General features: G+C 45.1%; 1 protein-coding gene across 2 annotated transcripts in view; it reads left to right on the top strand.

Annotated features, from left to right (window-relative positions):
* Window positions 1–19703, top strand: part of LRGUK (leucine rich repeats and guanylate kinase domain containing) — a 57642-nt gene that overhangs the window by 30015 nt on the left and 7924 nt on the right. For both annotated transcript variants that reach the window (XM_081022756.1, XM_081022757.1), the window contains exons 14-17: window positions 791–992; window positions 5078–5194; window positions 12134–12291; window positions 14884–14972. In XM_081022756.1, the coding sequence (XP_080878882.1) occupies window positions 791–992; window positions 5078–5194; window positions 12134–12291; window positions 14884–14972 (566 nt within the window). The remainder of the gene's footprint in view (window positions 1–790; window positions 993–5077; window positions 5195–12133; window positions 12292–14883; window positions 14973–19703) is intronic.

Genomic DNA, 19703 nt, shown 5'->3' with positions numbered 1-19703 from the left:
AACTCAAAGCAAGAACCTCGTTTGAGCTGAAACAATTTCCCTACTCCTTGCTTCACTGCCCCACTAAAGAGGTTCAAGATCCATTTAACGAATGAATATTATTTATTTGGGCAGCCGAAGGCATTGGAAAAAAAAGACAAGATACATAAATCAGAATAAAATACATTACACAGTTAAAATAATTATTAAAGCCAGGCATTCTGTAGGATAAGAGTGCTCCCCTGAACAATTTAATTTAGCATTCCACAATATTTTCGCCTTAAAATTGTTGCTCCAAAACAGGCCGTTTTTTCAGAGGTGTAAGAGGACCTGTCCTCTAATAAGAAGTTAATCAGATGCCCGATCAATCTCTCAACTGAGAGATGCCCACAATCCAGACTGCTGGTTCTGCACCTAAAATCAGGAGAATCCAGTCTTGACAGTACAGTTGTACCTTGGTTCTTGAATGGAATCCATTCCGGAAGTCCGTTCAACTTCCAAAAATATTCGCAAACCAAGACGCAGCTTCCGATTGGCTGCAGGAGCTTCCTGCATTCAATCGGAAGCAACGTCGGACGTTCAGCTTCCAAAAAACATTTGCAAACCGGAACACTCACTTCCGGGGTTGCGGCATTCAGGAGCCAAAACGTTCAAGTCACGAGGCGTTTGAGAACCAAGGTACGACTCTACTGCTTAAACAGTCCTTACAGCCTTTGCGTCGATCTGGGGTACTGTGTGTGATTTAACAACTTCAGCCAAGGCCTGTGAAGCCTTGAAGTGAATGATAACCGAGTACCTCTGTTTTTTAAAGGGTGTTAGAAGCTTGAAGAATTCCTACTTCCAACCTCGGTACATCCTACTGATCCCAGTGAACAAAGAGAGATACGGGGGTCAGCTGCGACGGATGGGGCTGTTCAGTAGGGCAGAGATCGAAGAAGCAGTCCGCAGGGTGGGCATGTACATCCAACTGAACCAGGACTTCCCAGGGTTCTTTGACGCGGTCATCAACGTCGGTGAGTCCATCCCTTTGGAACCCAAGTCTCCTCTACTGGCAAGGTCTCTACTGCAGTCTTCCTGGGAAGGCAGTCAAATGGAAGAAGCAGAGTTTGCGCAGTCCATCCAAACTATCATAACAAGCACTCCTAACTCGCCTAACAGCACAGAGGGCCTTCTGACGGTTCCCTCACTGCGAGAAGCCAAGTTACAGGGAACCAGGCAGAGGGCCTTCTCGGTAGTGGCACCTGTCCTGTGGAATGCCCTCCCACCAGATGTCAAACAGAACAACAACTACCAGACTTTTAGAAGACATCTGAAGACAGCTCAGTTTAGGGAAGCTTTTAATGTTTGATGTATTACAGTATTTTAATCATTTTTTGGAAGCCGCGCAGAGTGGCTGGGGAAGCCCAGCCAGATGGGCGGGGTATAAATAAATTATTATTATTATTATTATTATTATTATTATTACTCCTAACTTTCCCATCCTGCACGAGATGCTCATGGGGTTAAAGGAGATTGCCAGGACATGCGCCAACATCCATGTGATGGGGGACGACGACAAGATAAATTGCCTGAACATTCATTCTCTCTATCTGGGGAGTATCTCTGTATCTGGGGGGTGGGAGAGAAGTTACCAGAGTAGCTGGTGCCCACAACACTTAGTCAAAAATCCAGATGTGCCCACAAGCCTAAACAAATGGAGTGATCTCTGCCATAGGCGATACTTCTTCTGTCTCTCTCTCTCGTATTTAATATTGCACTGATTTTGCTAAAAAGTTCAAACTTTTTAACACAATGAATATCAGCATTTTTCATGGATCTTGATAGACATGGTTTCAATTCTGTTAGTGTTTAATTACTTTTTTAAAAAAAAATGATATTTATTAAAATTTTAGAAAAAAGAATTACATAAAAACAAGAAAAGCAAAAACAAAAGACAGAAGTAAAAATACAAGAAAAATACAAAATATAAAATACAGAATAAAAGAATAAAAAACACTTAAAAAAAGAAAAAAACAGATCAATCTTTCCATACCTTACATTCATATCCTTGTTTCCCTGACCTCCTCATACCTCCCTTTTTTGTATTCCAATTCAATTAGTTAATTCAGCAATTTCTTTCCCTCTTTATTTTCTCTTAATCCTTTAACTTAATATACTATAACTTTAAATTTTCACCTGTTATCAATCCATTTTTACATACACCTTTATAGCATTACTGCTTAAACCACCTAACTTCATTCTAACATCATTCTAACATTCATTAATTTTGCAATATTTCTGTAGATAGTCTTTAAATTTCTTCCAATCTTCTTTCACCAACTCTTCTCCCTGGTCTCGGATTCTGCCAGTCATTTCCGCCAATTCCATATAGTCCATAAATGAAACACAGATTTCCTTTTCTGAGGGGAGTTCAAACCATTACAATTCCAGCTTAATAGTTGCAGAGCCATGATGTAGTTACTTTGCTTCTCCTCCAACTGCACCCAGTGCCTGTTCCTGATCTGTCGGTGGTATCACCTTCTCCAGGCAGTCTTTTAGTTCAGGAGGTAGTCTTGGTATGTCTAAAGTTTCAATTACTAGTGCTCTTAACTCTTCTGCAGCTTCCTTCTGCAAGTCTTCTCCGTGGTCTCTCCAAAATCTATCTTTGTCGTCCTCTGATCTTATTTTTATCTTCTTCCCTTTGCAGCTGAAGGATAGGCCTTGGGGGAATTCCCACCTAAAAATGATTCCGTTGCTTCTCAACAGGGTGACCAAATCTCTATAGTTGGACCTAAGGTCCAAAAGATATTTCGGAATGTCCTTAAATATCTCTACTTTTGACTGATGAATTTCCAAAGTCTTCTGGAAATGCAGACTCAAGATTTTGTCTCTCTCCTCTTTCGTTTGGAGGGTGATCAAACAGTTTCTCACCCTGTTCTTCTTCCCTCCTCTTCCAAGCCTAAAAGCACTCACTATCTTGAAGTTGTCCTTATCCAAATCTGGGTTCCAAAAGTCTGCAAATTCCTGCATAAGAAAATCAATCAAGTTGTCTTTCTCAAGTTCAGGTACAGCCCTGATTCTTAAATTGGTTTGCTTCTCCTTCAGCTCAATCATAGACAATATTGACCTGTGGTCTTCAAGTTGTTTGTGTATCGGTGGTATCTTCTCTTCTAAAGCAGTTGCTATATCCTTTGCCTCTTCAGCTGTCTTTCGTGTCGAGGTAGATTCCTGTAGTAATTTCTGAATAGTTTCTGTATTGGTATTTACCTTCTGTCCCAAATTATTAATACTTGTAGTATTTTGGTCAATTTTGCCCGATGCTTCGGCTACTTGTTTACTTATTTTATCCAAAGATTCGTTGATTTTACCAAGTGCCTGAGCCAAAGCCTCTTCAGCTGCCATTCCTTTGGGTTTAGGTTGTGCCGATGAGGCTCCTGTTGGTAATCCAGAAGGGCCAGATGTCGATGCTCTTCGCTGCAGCCCACCGTCTGTATGAAATACTCTGCCAGACCTCGTTGCTTTTTCCTGTAGCAAATCTATTTTCTCCTTTCCATCTGCCATAACACTCTAGATAAGGTCCAAGGTCAGTCTCACAATCAGAATTTGTTTTGAAGTGGAAAATTCCCCTGGCCCAGCTGCTATTGTAACAATTTCAAACTTCCTCTAGGGGGACACAGTAGCAGTCAAAAATGTCTTAGAGTAATTAACTTTTTTTCCTTTAGCCCCCCAATTCACAGAAAGGATGACAGTTTCTATCCCAATTGTTTCCTGTTACTTTAAAACCAGGAGAAGCCAGTCAGAAATATTGTATCTTACTTGTATCTCAGATGCAGAGTTAACTGTCAAAAAGCACTTTCAGCAACAGCGCATTTCACAATACGGCATTCTTACTGTTCACTGGCAACCCGTTCCCAGGTTTTTGAGCGGTGAATTTTAACTTCCTTTTCTCTCTTTTTGCAGGGAAATACAGTTCAGACCTTTTCCCCCCTCCTCCCCTGCAATGAAGGGGGGAAAGTCACTTATTTGATGTTCGAATTATAATCCTTTTCCAACGTCTTTCAAGGTTTCCGCTTACAAGTTCATTGCTTTACTCCATTTACAGAAAACGGAAGGCAGACTTCCTGTTTATGCCTCTCCGCTTCGGTACCAAATTATTTCTTAGTTGCTTTGTTTCCGAAATTAGCCTACTCACGGATCGTTGTTTTGCAGCCAAATTGTCCCAGGAAAAAGGCAGCGCTCTCCGGTAACGGCTGTGCGGCTTCGCTCCACGGAAGAAGCAGTTGACTCACAGCACCGCGCCACTTCCCCGCTCCACTTCGGAACCCGTAATCGGGCTCCTTTGCAAGTGGGGGGGGCGCAAAAGGTGCCCGCCGAGTCCCACGGTCACAGACTTCACCCGCCGGTGATTTTTGAAGGGTCCCCGCTTCGCCGTAGCGGTGCAGACCCGATTTCCGCAGAGCCGGTTCCCTCCAAGTCAGAGGGAATCCGCCATTTACCGATGGTGCCACCCCGGAAGTCTGTTTAATTACTTTTTAATGACTATCTTTTTAATGTTTTTAGTGTGTTTTTCTATTGTATCTGCGTTTTGTATTTTTAATCTGTAATCTGCCTTGTCTCAATTTGGGGGAAAGGTGGGATATAAATAAATAAATGTAATAATGATGAAGCGTCATAGCCCGGAAGGACAAAATTACAAAGTTACGGTGCAGCTCCAAAGGGATAAAGAATTGACTCATACATATAATTCCCTTTTCAAATAATATATGAAGAATAAAAGTATTGTCCATCTGTGAGTTCCATAACTACTGAGAATAAAGATTCTATAAAGTCTTAGATGAGCCAGACGTTTGCATATACTGGTGGTGCCAAGTGACTGGGCACCTTAATATAAGAAATAATATATACTATAAGAAATAAAACCATGCCATTTAGCAATTAAATATGGTCATGCAAATTCTGCCCTTTAGCTACTTTTAGTTTATGAGATACCTTTTCAAGGAGGGCAATTTGCCACATTCTAGAATGTCAGCAATCCAAATTGTCACGACTGAAGGTCTTCCAGGATTTGGCCGTGTTAATTCTTTTCTTTCTCTCCATATGTGCATCCCTTCACGTTCAGACGATTTTGACGAAGCATTCACCAATCTGAGCAAACTCATTGAGGAGTTCCTGGGGATAAAGCAGCCGTCGGAAACCGAGGTCAGAGGTTCTGCATCGGACACCAATCTCCTTTCAGGTATGGCATTGCAGATCCCCCCAGGTGTAGCCTGACAGTTGTGTTGCTTCCAGGAAACAGAATGGGAATTTGCCACAGATAGCTTGCTCCATGCAAGCATTTGCACTCATCATTGAAAGAGGAGGTCCTGTGCTAGGCTTGCCAGCCATTTGGCTTTGAAGTCGGCATTTTTACAGCATTACGCCCCTCTGATCGGTTTCATGCCCAGGTATTCTGGGCTATCAATCTAGAAATGTTACCTCTTCTGGGTGCTTGTGCATCAAGTCCATTTGCACAAAATTGAGCTCACCCATTTCTAGAGCACTTTTCCTGTCCAATGCCAGTTTGATCTCATTCTCCATCTCAGAACGCATTTTGTTCAGCACTACAGTGGTGCCTCGCAAGACGAAATTAATTCGTTCTGCGAGTTTTTTCGTCTTGCGAATTTTTCGTCTTGCGAAGCACGGTTTCCCATAGGAATGCATTGAAAATCAAAAAAGGCTACCACACCTCAAAAACCTCAAAAAAGGCTACCACACCGCGTGCTATGAGTTGCTCCTCGAAGTCAAGTCGCAACTGCACCTCTTCAAGCAATGCACCCTGAGTATTAACGGTTTTAAGAAAAAGGAAACAAACTTTCAAGACGTTTTCGTCTTGCGAAGCAAGCCCATAGGGAAATTCGTCTTGCGAAGCAACTCAAAAAAACGAAAAACTCTTTCGTCTTGCGAGTTTTTCGTCTTGCGAGGCATTCGTCTTGCGAGGTACCACTGTAAATTGTTCTTCTCACCTGAGATCCCCACCCACGACGACTCCATGGAGGCGTCTGCCTCTTGAGGATTTTTATCTTATTGGACTCCAGATCCTCTTTGATGTACAGACAGACACCACCTAGACCTGGTCCTTCCTATAGAATTTGTATCAATTTGTTCTCTCCATCCCACCAGGTTTCCATTAGGCTTGCTATATCTTGTTCTGAGACCAAGCACTCCAGCTTGCCCATCTTGGCTCAGAGACTCCCAGCATCAGCATCAAACATCTGTACATGAGGAGTATGTCTCCAGCTGTCTCTGCTGCATGTGTTTTGCCCTGTGGCACTTTGGCCTCTCAGAATAGCTGTCATACGCCCTTGCTATCCTTGTCTCAATGCTCACAATCATGAACCTGCTGGCTTCCTGACCCCCACACATCCAATTGAAAGCTTCTCTGCCACCTCTTTTAATTTAAACTGCCAAGTGCTCAGCAGAAAGTCACCTTCAACAGAGGCCTTTGGGCATGTAAGAAAGGCTCTTTCTTTCTTTCTTTCTTTCTTTCTTTCTTTCTTTCTTTCTTGCCTCCTTGGTGGATCCAATGATTAAGGAGGGCAGAGGAGTTAAAAAGGAGCCCTCCTCCCCCTTATCATTTTATGCTGTGCCATAAACCATCTGATATTCCTTGCAGGAGCTCTTAATGGCCTCTAATGTCTTTGCCGTCCTGTCAATTTGCATTTCTTCGTCAGCCACAGCAACTTCATTATGAGCGCTGAGTTTGGGCAATTCCACCATCCATAAAAGTAACTTTGAAATTTACTACGCTCCATTAAATTCATTTAGAGTTTCATTTGTAGGTGTTCCGAATTAAAGTAATGATCGTATTTGGAGGAAGAGATTGCTCTTTCCTTATGGATGAGGGGAAATTGTTTGTTTGTTTGTTTAGGAAGGAGGGGGCGAAATCTTGCCTCAAGGTTGACTCTTTAGTATGAACATTTGCAGTAAGATCGTAATAGGGGGAGATTGGATGTTTGATATAATGGGAAGCTATTAAAAATCTTCTTCTTCTAATGAACAGACATCCGTGAGCTTTTGCTAATGGACAGAGAGCAAAGAGGCAGCTGTGGCTGGAAGTGGCATTCAAGCAGAGTGATGGAGGTGCCATAATTGTTCCCCTTGGCCAGCTCCAGCCCAAAACATATTTTGGGTTTGGGAACAACAATCCTAAATGATGTTCAGAAATGCCATTTTCCTGCACAAGGCCCATTCGCACATTTATTCACAGTTCCTGGTCTTTTTAATAGGGCTTTCACCGAAAACCTTGTGGGCCCACGGAGAGCTTTCTGGGGCCCAGGAAGTCAAGAGTGTCAGCATCGCCCTAGAGAGCCAGTGCACCAACTGGACTCATGCACCTCAACCCCGACTGGGCTAGGCGAGCTGGGTAGCACCGCCAGAGACCTCCTTTCTCACAGGAACAGGTCACAGTGCTGTGGACTCACAGCTTAGAGCTGAGAGCACCGGATTCACTGTCTCAATAATACAGTCGTTGCGCAGCAGAGTTTTGCAGAGTCTTGCAGAGTATAAACCACTCGGAGAGCAGCTCTGTAAAATATCTTCCTTTTATTCTATAACTACAACTATGATACAAAGCTATATACAGAGCTGAATATTCTAAGCATAAATCAATGCTACACTGAGAGTCTGCAGCTGCTCTTAGCAGCAATCTTATCTCTAGGATCTCTAACACTCTCACTCTCTCCGATACACTGACTGACTGACTCTCTCTCTCACACACACACACACAGATATGTTGCTGGGCAGAATAAGTAGATAGGCAGGACACGCCTCCTCCTCTCTGGAGAGTCAGCAGAGACCATCAGGAGATGATCAGGAGATTCTTGGGTATGGGAGGGGTGAAATCTCCTCATCCTCCCCCATTTCATCCGACCATTTCAAGAATCTTTAACATAACTGCAATTTGCACATACACTCCAAAAGTTGTTCTCTGCTTACAACCTTGGTTAACATATCTGCAGGTATCTCTTTTCCCGGCATATAACACACTTTTACAATACCATTTTGAATAAGCAGCTTCTGGAAAAATCTTCACACACATTTCTCTTTCTCACATGCAAATTAACATCTCTAATTAGGCAGATTTGAACAAACCATTTTTCAGAACTCAAATACACGCTTTCCCCTTCAAATATCAGGTAAGGAAATAAATGCAGCGTTTTGTGCTATTACTCTCAGCACACTTCATGCTAGGTTTGAAAACCCCACCAGAGTTGCTCGTGACCGCAGTCTTTGCAAACTCTTCAGAAAACCTTTTCGGTGGTACACCCTTGGTTGTTCTCTCGGACCTGCGCAGAACTCTTTGATCCTCTTGTTCTGGTGCTTCCTCCTCTTTGGGAGAATGGGGAGCTAAAGTATATGAAGCTGCTAAGTCTGAGTCAGCGTCAGACTCACCTGAGGCTTTTGGGCTCTGATAATCTGTGCCATCATCTGGAACTACATTGGCATCAGGATTATCACCACCAAAAACACTTGCCTCCCTCTCAACTTTCTTTGCCCCTTTTGCACCACCATCACAAATGGGATGGCACTGAAAAACGCCAACTCTGTCCCATTGTGGATTGTCATCAATACTCCTGGTCAGCCTTATGGTTTTCGTGTCTGTGATCAGAACACGATAAGACCCTTTCTCATATCCTAGGAAAACACCATGTTCTCCACGCTTGCTCAGTTTGTCACCCTGCGAGGTGTGCACCCAAACCTCCGAACCAAAAATTTTAAAATGCTTTACACATGGCTTTCTTCCGTGAAGCATCTCATATGGGGTGCAATTTACACTAGACTGGTATCTCCTGTTATACACATGACAGAAAAACGAAAGAGCTTCAGCCCAAAAAGGATTGGGCAGCCCTGAATCATGTAACAGTGTTCTGATTCCTTGCTGCAGAGTCTGGTTTACTCTCTCACATAAACCATTCTGCCAGGGTGATCTGGGCGTGGCTGTCATATGCTCAATGCCCTGTTCAGAAAGAAAACTCTCAAACTCTTCTGAACAAAACTCTCCACCCTTGTCTGTGAAAAGAAAACGTACATTCTCATTATGTACATTTCTGAGCCATTTACAAAACTGGCGAAACTTGGTAAAGGCTTCAGACTTTTTCTGCAGCATATAGACCCAAACATATTTCGAATAGGAGTCTATCAGAACCATGAAAAACCTTGAATTGCCTCTAGAGAGCGCTAGAGGCCCTACTAAGTCTGCATGAATGACTTCATATGGTTTCTTGTCCTCTCTCCCAGACTCTGTACCTTTGGGAGCTTGCCTTGCCTTACTCTCTGCACAAGAAACACATTTCATGTGGTAGGGACATTCTTTCAACTTCATACCCTGAACCATATCAGGCATTTTTGCCACAGCCTGGAAATTCAAATGACCATAAACGCGATGGTAATAATGAATACATTGGTCATGCAACTTCTCATTCTTATCTACAGTTAAATTGCAACACTTTTTCTCAGTAGCTTCTGCAGTGCCTGTACCTGAAACAAAAGGCAATTGGTACAATCCATTTACACATTTTGCATACAGAATGAGCTTGCCATCTCTAAGAATTTCACAGCGAGATTTAGCAAACACCACCTTAAACCCTTGACGATCAAGCTGGGAAACACTCAACAAATTGTCCTGAATACCAGGCGCATACAGGACATTCTTAATAGTTGCATTCAGGCTCTTTAAGAACACAGTTCCCTGAGCCACACTTGTGAGAACTGTCCCATCTGCTTGATGAATTTCTTTCTCTTGCTTCTCAAGCTGAACAAAGAGATTCTTATCTTTGGCCACGTGGTTTGAACAGCTAGAGTCGACCACGAAGAAACTCCGCCCACGTTGACTGGAACAGCGAGAGATCAAGGCCTTTGAAGTAGCAGGTGCTTGGGGATTTCTTCCTCCTCCCCCTCTGCCTCTGAAGTTTCCCTTCTTCTTTGAAGACTTCTTACACTGGAAACTCAAATGGCCTTGTGCTCCACACGAAAAGCACCGCTTCAATTTCAAAGCTTTAACAGCAGCAGTTTCACTTTCACTTTCCCCTGCTGAAGACTCAGGCACATTTTCAAGCATATTTTTAACAGCACAGTCCCGGCTTTCTTTAACAGCCTGTCTGCGATCCCACTCATTCAAGAGCACGCTAGACACATAATCTTCTGTTAGCCGGTCAGAAGGCATTGTGGAAATCTGGGCAGCCACTCCATCATAAGACTCATCTAGGCTATTGATCATCAGCATTGCAAACACAGCCTCTGAAATAGCCAGGTCTCGCTGAACAAGGTCCTGTCTGAGACGCTTTAATTGAGATAGATGGCTAGGCAAATCACCACCTTTCTCCAACTGCAGCCTGCACAGCTTCTTAAAGAAAATCACACTGGAACCAGCATTCTGCCTCAGATGCATATCTCTCAACTTATGCCAAACAGCTTGTGCAGTCTCTTGACCCTCTAAGTTCACCAGCAAGTGGTCTGAAACACTCAAAATAATTGTCCCTCGGGCTTTCATATCTGCAGCATGCCACTCAGCCCAATCATCATCATCCTTATCTGGAGGGTCATCTTCTATCGTGTGAAATAGCTTTTCCCTCTGTAAAAGCGCTTTCATCTTTACTTGCCAAACTGCATAGGTTTCAGGCGTGAGGAGAGGAAAGGACAGAGCCATCTGGCCAGAATGTGCACAGGCCATGTCTGCTATTACTTAGAGCAAGACACTTCCCTCGTGCAACACAGATAAAGCCTTGACTCCCTCAGCCACTCTCTCTCCCACTCAGAGCGCAATTAACAGGCAAACAGGGATGCTATCTTCTTCCTTTGGCAGTCAGCAACATACCTCCATAAATCAAGCAGCAGCAACAGCAACAGCGGCAGCTTGAATACTCTGCTCCAAACAGCTCTGCTTCTGGGCACCGCAAATCAGTCCAGCATGCAGCGTCCGTTCCACCGTCCGGCAATCAGCAACAGAAACCTCTGGCGACTGGGACGCCTGGGACGCCTGGGATGACTGGAACAACGCCAGGTCAGACGACTGGAACAACGACTGGGCCCATAACCGATGTCAGCATCGCCCTAGAGAGCCAGTGCACCAACTGGACTCATGCACCTCAACCCCGACTGGGCTAGGCGAGCTGGGTAGCACCGCCAGAGACCTCCTTTCTCACAGGAACAGGTCACAGTGCTGTGGACTCACAGCTTAGAGCTGAGAGCACCGGATTCACTGTCTCAATAATACAGTCGTTGCGCAGCAGAGTTTTGCAGAGTCTTGCAGAGTATAAACCACTCGGAGAGCAGCTCTGTAAAATATCTTCCTTTTATTCTATAACTACAACTATGATACAAAGCTATATACAGAGCTGAATATTCTAAGCATAAATCAATGCTACACTGAGAGTCTGCAGCTGCTCTTAGCAGCAATCTTATCTCTAGGATCTCTAACACTCTCACTCTCTCCGATACACTGACTGACTGACTCTCTCTCTCACACACACACACACAGATATGTTGCTGGGCAGAATAAGTAGATAGGCAGGACACGCCTCCTCCTCTCTGGAGAGTCAGCAGAGACCATCAGGAGATGATCAGGAGATTCTTGGGTATGGGAGGGGTGAAATCTCCTCAAAGAGGGCCTGAGCTAAGCTTAAAACCCATTCCCATGAGGGGGAAAACCCAGTAGATAACCCTTGAGGGTGTTTATGAAAACCTACTTCCAGTGTCCAGATTCTGCATTCTAGGCTGAACTTCATTAGCCATTTTTGAACAGAGCAAGCAACGTTCTTAACCCTGGGCTCAGCATCCCTTCTCCATTTCTTGGAGGGAAAGAGAGAGAGAGAGAGAGAGAGAGAGAGAGAGAGAGAGAAATGTTGTATAGTTTAGGTGGGGACCCTGGGACCCTCCAGGTGTTGCTGGACTACAACTCCCATCATCCCTGGCTGCAGTGGCTGATGGGCCCCGCAGTCCCGTAGCAACTGAAGGGCCACAGAACCCCACCTTCCTGCTGCAAGGGGATTCTAGAACAGGCCGAGAGGCCCAGAGGTGGGTGTCGTCTTCCGTGACGTGCTTTCTCAAGAATGGCAAGTCGCCAGAACTCCTTAATTCCCGCTGGCCTTTCTGCTGATCCCATTTGCCGGGCTAAGTGAGCTCACCTTCTCTTTCTCAGTTCCAAACGGGATGCTCACAGTGCCTCCGAAAACAGCCTCCGTCAAAGGAACCGATGGGGTAGCGCCATCGCCCACCCCCATCGAGTTTTTGGACTCATCGGCCAAAAATTACTCTGCCGTCATATCGGCCAGACTTTCAGCAGAGAAAACACCAGTGGTAAGTGTGTGTGTGTGTGTGTGTGTGTGAGTGAGAGAGAGAGAGACTATGATTAAAGGTAAAGGTAAAGGGACCCCTGACCATTAGGTCCAGTCGTGACCAACTCGGGGGTTTTGGCGCGCATCTCGCTTTATTGGCCAAGGGAGCCGGCGTACAGCTTCTGGGTCATGTGGCCAGCAGGACTAAGCCGCTTCTGGCGAACCAGAGCAGCGCATGGAAACGCCGTTTACCTTCCTGCCAGAGCGGTACCTATTTAGCTACTTGCATTTTGATGTGCTTTCGAACTGCTAGGTTGGCAGGAGCAGGGACCGAGCAACGGGAGCTCACCCCATCGCGGGGATTCGAACCGCCGACCTTCTGATCGGCAAGTCCTAGGCTCTGTGGTTTAACCCACAGCGCCACCCGCGTCCCTTATGATTAATCATATCCAAAGTCTTACTTACACCAAGGGTTCCCTACATGATCATTACAGCCAGCTGATTCTGCTCGTGTTGCAGCCCATGGAAGTGGCAATCAGCGGCCACAGGAGAGAGGGCCTTTTCTACTGCAGTGTCTCTAAATTCTCCCTGAGCTTTGGCAAGTGCCAACACTGACAATGCTCAGGTGTCTTTTAAAAGACCTAAAGGCCCGCTCCCAGACCTTTATATCTCACTATATTAGAATTTTATATCTGTCCTATTTGAGAGAGAGAAAACTATAGCCAAATGAAATCGTGAGCAGGATTTGAATAAGAGTCAAGGAAAGGAGAATAAATAAATGATTGTAATATAAGTTACAATAGAAAATAAATGGCAGTTATGGCAGCAGATAAAGGAATACAATAGGAACATCCCGGACGTAAGGATGGGAAGCCAAAATGTAAGGAATTATTATATTGAAAGTGAATTGAATAATGTCAAATTATAAAAAATTACAAAAAAATTATTTTAAAAATGAATTTTATTAACTCTGCCTCAGTTTTTCCCTTTAAAATTTCCTTCCTGTATTTTAATATTTCAATATGTAGTTTAATGTTTTTGTGCACGTGGCTTTAACTGCACACTGTGCGAAGGAGTACCACGCCTGCTATCTGCCCTGAATCCGCTGACATCCTGCTTCCTTGGATGACCTCGACTTGTAGCATTCTGATGAGAGAGGTCCCAGGTTCAGTCATTCCCCCTCTAGTTGAAAGGATCAAGTAAAAAAAGTGATGGTAAAAAACAACAACTCTGTTTCGGACTTAGAGAGCCACAGCCCATCAGAGTAGTCAGTGTTGAGCTACAAGGATAAATGACCCATTATTTGCCAGCTTCCTATATATTCTTGTGCAACTAATCCTCCCCGTATGACAGCTGGAAGGAGTTGGAAATCCAATGGAAGCTGTTTTTTAAAAACACACACACACAAAAACAAACAAACACTGAGGTTCTAGAATGATGGTGTGTAATAATGCTGAATCTGAGCTCAGCAGGCATGGCAGCTATGGAATTATTACCATCATGCCTTATTGCTTAGAAGATTTGTTCCCCAGTTTTCTGGAGTTCGAGTTCCAGATGGAGAAGAGAAGCCGGAAACCGATCCGTTACCCACCAATTAGCAAAAGGCTTTCGTTTCTCTGGAGAGAGGTAGGGATAGGGAGGGCAACTGCCCCCCACCCCTTACCCATGCCTTGAACATAATAATTATAATAATAATTTATGATTTATACGCTGCCAATCTGACTGGGTTACCCCCTCTGCTCTGGGCGGCTTCCAACAAATTAAAACAACAGTAGCACATAAAGACTTCCCGATACAGGGCTGCCTTCAGATGTCTTCTAAAAGTTGTGTGCTTGTTTAGCTCCTTGGCATCTGGTGGGAGGGTGTTCCACAGGGAGGGTGCAACTACCAAGAAGGCCCTATGCCTGGTTCCCTGCAACTTCACTTCTTGCAGTGAGAGGACCACTGGAGGGTCCTCAGAGCAACAACAGCATCAAACATTAAGCAATCAAACATTGTGATTAGCACTGCCAAAAATGACAGCCTAGAAATATTTTAAAAATAACTAAATACAGTGGTACCTCGGATTAAGTACTTAATTCGTTCCGGAGGTCCGTACTTAACCTGAAACTGTTCTTAACCTGAAGCACCACTTTAGCTAATGGGGCCTCCTGCTGCCGCCACGCCGCCAGAGCACATTTTCTGTTCTCATCCTGAAGCAAAGTTCTTAACCCGAGGTACTATTTCCGGGTTAGCGGAGTCTGTAACCTGAAGCATATGTAACCTGAAGCATCTGTAACCCGAGGTACCACTGAATACAATAAATAAATAAATCCCTCCACACAGAAATTTAGGTGTTAGGGAACAGAGCTGCTGATTGCCCTGATAACCTAGGTTTCTGTGTTCAAGGATTGATTTTGTGTAAGCCCCCTCTCACCCAGAAACAGGTCTTTCCTCCTTGCTCTCTCTCTCTGGTTTTAGGCAGAGAGGAGCTTCTCTGCTGTTTCACAGCCCCTCCAAAGTTTTATTCTAACAAGTTACCTGTGATTCCTGCACGGCAGGGGGTTGGACTAGATGACCCCTGGGGTCACCTCTACAATTATATGATTCTAAGTTGATTGTGCTTCTTTTTCAGGAGGAGGCTTCTCTTCAGAGGCGGCAGCAGACGGCCAAGCAGGGACTGACAGGGAAGGCTGTGAGTTCCTATAGCCAGCTGTTTCAGAGGTAAGGAAAGGCATGCGAAGGGGCTGCAATGAGCTGGAGTGGGAAGGAGGCTTCTTCCGTGATCCCAAAGCTCTAAGAAACCAGGAAGTGAAGTATTTATGCTCATTGACTGGGGAGCTTGGCAGCCACACACCCCAAGCCACACTCTGCACTATTAGTTCCCGACCACTTTCGTCGGAGGTGCTAAAGTCTTGATCCCTTCGAGGTTTTTGCAGACAACAAACTGCTTGTTTTCCAAATATTTTTCAGAACACATGAAGGACAAAACTTGTGGTGGGATTTGATTTCTTAAAAGATGTATTCAGAAATAACAACAACAACAACAATGATCAATAATAGCAATTATATTAACAACAACAACAATTAATTTGTACCCCACCTATCTCACTGGGTTGCCCCAGCCACTCTCTCTGTTGGATTCTAACACAGAGGAGTCTCCCTCGTCTGTCTATCCTCTCATTTTTACATTTCTTGCCTGGGAAGAGGGCTACATTTCATCAGGAGGGATGGAGGACAAATTCAGTTTCATTTTCATGAGAAACTACCTGATCTGCACTTTCCAAATGCCATAGATGGACCAACACACAGCCTCCCTTCAAAATGTGCACTTAACCGAATTCTGCAATGCCGTTCTCCAGTAAAACAATATGTACAAAAATACATATATTAGTGAAGCTAAAACACACACACACACACACACACACACACGCGCGCGTTATGGGGAATTGCTTGCCAAAATCTGTATATTAGAGAAAACGGCAACTAAAAATGGGTGTGTTGAAAGAAATTTGCACTAAAATGCTTACAAGTTTTCATGAATAATATTTTTTTTAAATCACAAATTGCTACAGGAATGTGGAGAACTGAATTTAGGACTGGCAAAATAATAATAATAATAATAATAATAATAATAATAATAATAATTTATTCATACCCCGTCCATCTGGCTGGGCTTCCCCAGCCACTCTGGGCGGCTTCCAACAAAACATTAAAATACTGTAATACATCAAACATTAAAAGCTTCCCTAAACAGGGCTGCCTTCAGCTGTCTTCTAAAAGTCTGGTAGTTGTTCTCTTTGACATCTGGTGGGAGGGCGTTCCTCAGGGAGGGCGCCACTACCGAGAAGGCCCTCTGCCTGGTTCCCTGTAACTTGGCTTCTTGCAGTGAGGGAACCGCCAGAAGGCCCTCGGCGCTGGACCTCAGTGTCCGGGTAGAACGATGTGGGTGGAGACGCTGCTTCAGACTGGCAAAATAGGAAACAGAGAAACCAAAACTGACTGAGCCATCCATTCCTGGCTTTGTGCTGATGGAGTGGGAAGGAACCAACTTCAGCAAGTGCTGCAGGATAGGGACACCTCAACCATTAGGCAGAGTGAGGTAGCCGCTACTTAGGTTCTCATTGCCAGGTAGGGAGAGATGCACTTACGGGATTTTCAGATGCTCAAATAACTTAGCTGCCCTTGGCACTGTACACTTTACCTTGGTGGTGGCCATGGGGCGCTATGTGCTGCTCTGTCTCAGGCAGCAAAGCATCTTTGCCCTTCCGTGCCATTAACCTGACTTACACCTGTTGCCAAATTTAGCTTCCTTTTGGTGCAAAACCTAGCAGGCACGAAATACCGCCAGCTTTTGATGAGCTCTCTTATTCAGAAAAGCTGCTCTTGCTTTGAATTTGTTTTCCCCGAGACTTTGGTTGATTGGAGCACTCTCTGTGAACGTTGGGGGTCAGAGAGGAAGTCCGTCTCTCTGAAAAGTAATTGCAAAAAGCCTCAATAGATCTCTGCCTTTTCCCTCTTTCTCCTTTCCCTGGCTGAGCTCTTGGGGGGGCGAGGGAGAAAAATCATCTGCTTTGATTTAGAACACAATGGCCTCTTTTACGGAAAATAGTTCTTTGCTCCTGGAGTTCAGTGGCTTTGCGGTTCTCCATCCAGCCACTCTGTTGCCAAGAGACAGAGGGGCGGCTTTCTTTATCGAGAGCTCTCCGCAAGACAAAGGTTTGAGTTCCTTCTCCCTGTCCCTTGTGGGCACCGCAGCACAGAACGAATCTAATGTCACTTGATTAGTCAGGGTGCTAATGGGCTAAAGAGAAGGCTGCCTCCGCAGGGTCATGTCTACTTCAAACATAAGTGGGAAATGAAAAACATTTTGCACACCTATCTGAGAAACGCCGTGTAAAAAGGTCTCCGCCGCCTTGAAGAGGGATGGCTGTCGTCTCTCTCGTGCACTTTTGTTGAAAGTCAGCCAGTTTTCTCCTAAACAAATGCAGCAGTTTGGATTCCACAGGGTGGGTGCAAATTTGGCTCAGGGGGGCAGCTGTTTGCATTTTGAGCTCTATTCAAGGTGTGAGTAGTAACATGCAAAGCCCGAATGGCTTGGGACCCAGGTACCTAAAAGGGCGTCTCTCCCAGTATCAAGCAACTCAGGCCCTACGATTGGTGGGGGAGACAAGGGAGACACTGGCTGGTTGGCTCTGACCCATGGCAGAGCCTTATCTGTGGTGGCTCCCCGTGGCCTCCCTAGGGGAGATGCTTCAATCTCACGCATTATTAACATTCAGGAACAACTCAAAAATGCTCCTGTTTATCCAGGCATTTGATGACTGAAAAATACTGCTCCTGGCAACCTTGATATTATAAGCTTTGTGGTCATATGATTGTTTTTTGATGTTTAAAACACATGTTCATTTTATTTTAATTGTACCGTTTTAACGGTTTTGCATTGGCCACCCTGAGTTCCTATGGGGTGTAAATTTAACAAATGATAATGCTAATACCCGCTTCAGTGCTGCTGGCCTTTCACTAGGCAGGGGTTAGATCCTGGGGGCCAGTCATGGCCTGAGCCCCCCCCCCCTTCCCCTCTGTTGGAAGGTAGAGCTGTGTGCCGCATGGTCTACAATTCCCATCATTCCTAGCTAACAGGACCAGTGGTCAGGGATGATGGGAATTGTAGTCCCAAACACCTGGAGGGCCAGAGTTCGCCTATGCCTGGTCTAGTCTGTGCTGGAAGATGCTGTCCTCTCGCTGGGAGTATTGACGTAAATTCAACTGCTACCCTGTTGGCTCTTGTGTGTGCACAGGGGGGGTGTTATCTTTTCCTTTGCCCTCAGGCCACCCTGAGCATCAGAATTCATGAAGAGATCAAAAGTGTGAACACCATTTGATCTCTCCCCACGACAGCAAAGCTGGTTAGCAAGTATTAATAGTATTCCCCATACCATGCCACTGTAGTAATTTCATGCCTGGTAGCAATTCCAGCCTACTGGAGGTGATTGGCACCCTTTGGAATGAGGACATCGTCCTCACAAGCAGTAGCACAGGGATCTTCCAACATGCCAGCCAGCCATGCTCCCCCAGCTTCTACAACCATAAAGCGTGCAATTATATGCCATGCATAGGGTTCCCTCTGGCGTTAGACCTACTCAGAGAGCCAGTGTGGTGTAGTGGTTAAGAGCGGTAGTCTCGTAATCTGGGGAACCGGGTTCGCGTCTCCGCTCCTCCACATGCAGCTGCTGGGTGACCTTGGGCCAGTCACATTTCTCTGAAGTCTCTCAGCCCCACTCACCTCACAGAGTGTTTGTTGTGGGGGAGGAAGGGAAAGGAGAATGTTAGCCGCTTTGAGACTCCTTAAAGGGAGTGAAAGGCGGGATATCAGACCATTGACACTGATAGACATGACTATGCTTGGTCCATTAATTTGAGTGTGTCTGCTTGGAGGGAAACGTTGTTGGAATCAGCCTGTAGTTAATTTATGGCTTTCTTAATAATAATTCTCTACCTTGAACTGTGGCGTCCAGTAAGTAGCCCAGCTGGCTTTAAAGGGGGACTGGACAAATTCATGGGTGGTCGATGGAGTCACTAATGGACATAGGCTGTGACAACTACCTGGAATCTCCTATGTTCAGAGAAGCATCAGTTGTTGGGGAGCAGCAACAGCAGAGGGCGATTGCCTTTGCATCCATTCCCGCTTGTGGGCCTCCTGGAGACACCTGGCTGGTTACTGTAAACTGGACTCTGAGCTGGGGGGAAACTTTGGCCTGATCTACCAGGGATCTTTGTACATTCGTATGAGTGACTGCAGCAGCGGCAAAGCGTTCCCTATGGACAGCCATGCAAGCTTACTAACTTGCCTAGCACCATGGAGAAGCACAAACTGTTGTCTTTGGATAAACAGCTATTCACCTCCCCTGTGACCACCTGGAAATAATCTGCCTGCTAAAGGAAAGAGCACAGGGGTTTCTGCGAATCTGTTCTGTGTGCGGTGCCAGCGGACCTCTGCATTCTCTCCCATATCGTTTTCTCCTTGGGAAATCCTCTAGCTCCAGGCAGGAGCAAGGGACAGTGTTTTCCAGGTGTGAGTACAGGTGTACTTGCATACCTGCTCACTCATGTCGCTAATATAATCTGAGCACACCGTACCATTTGCTTGTTTTCTAACCTGCCGTAGAGAAAGGTGGGATATCAACAAATGCCCCAACTACAACTACAACATGGCCCCAATGTGCCTTTTTAAAGCAGAGAACTCAGTTTGACACAATTTTGTTAAAATAATTTGAGCCAAGGCACCTTTGGGGAAATTGGAATAGTAAATTCCTGACGTGCCTATAGCTAAAGGTAAAGGGACCCCTGACCATTAGGTCCAGTCGTGACCGACTCTGGGGTTGCGGCGCTCATCTCGCTTTATTGGCCGAGGGAGCCGGTGTACAGCTTCCGGGTCACGTGGCCAGCATGACT

Source organism: Podarcis pityusensis (assembly GCF_964106645.2).
Source record: "Podarcis pityusensis genome assembly, chromosome: 10".
In the NCBI taxonomy this organism is placed as follows: domain Eukaryota; kingdom Metazoa; phylum Chordata; class Lepidosauria; order Squamata; family Lacertidae; genus Podarcis; species Podarcis pityusensis.
The sequence above is the reverse complement of the archived record's forward strand: the minus strand, read 5'-3'. Positions and strand labels throughout refer to the sequence as shown.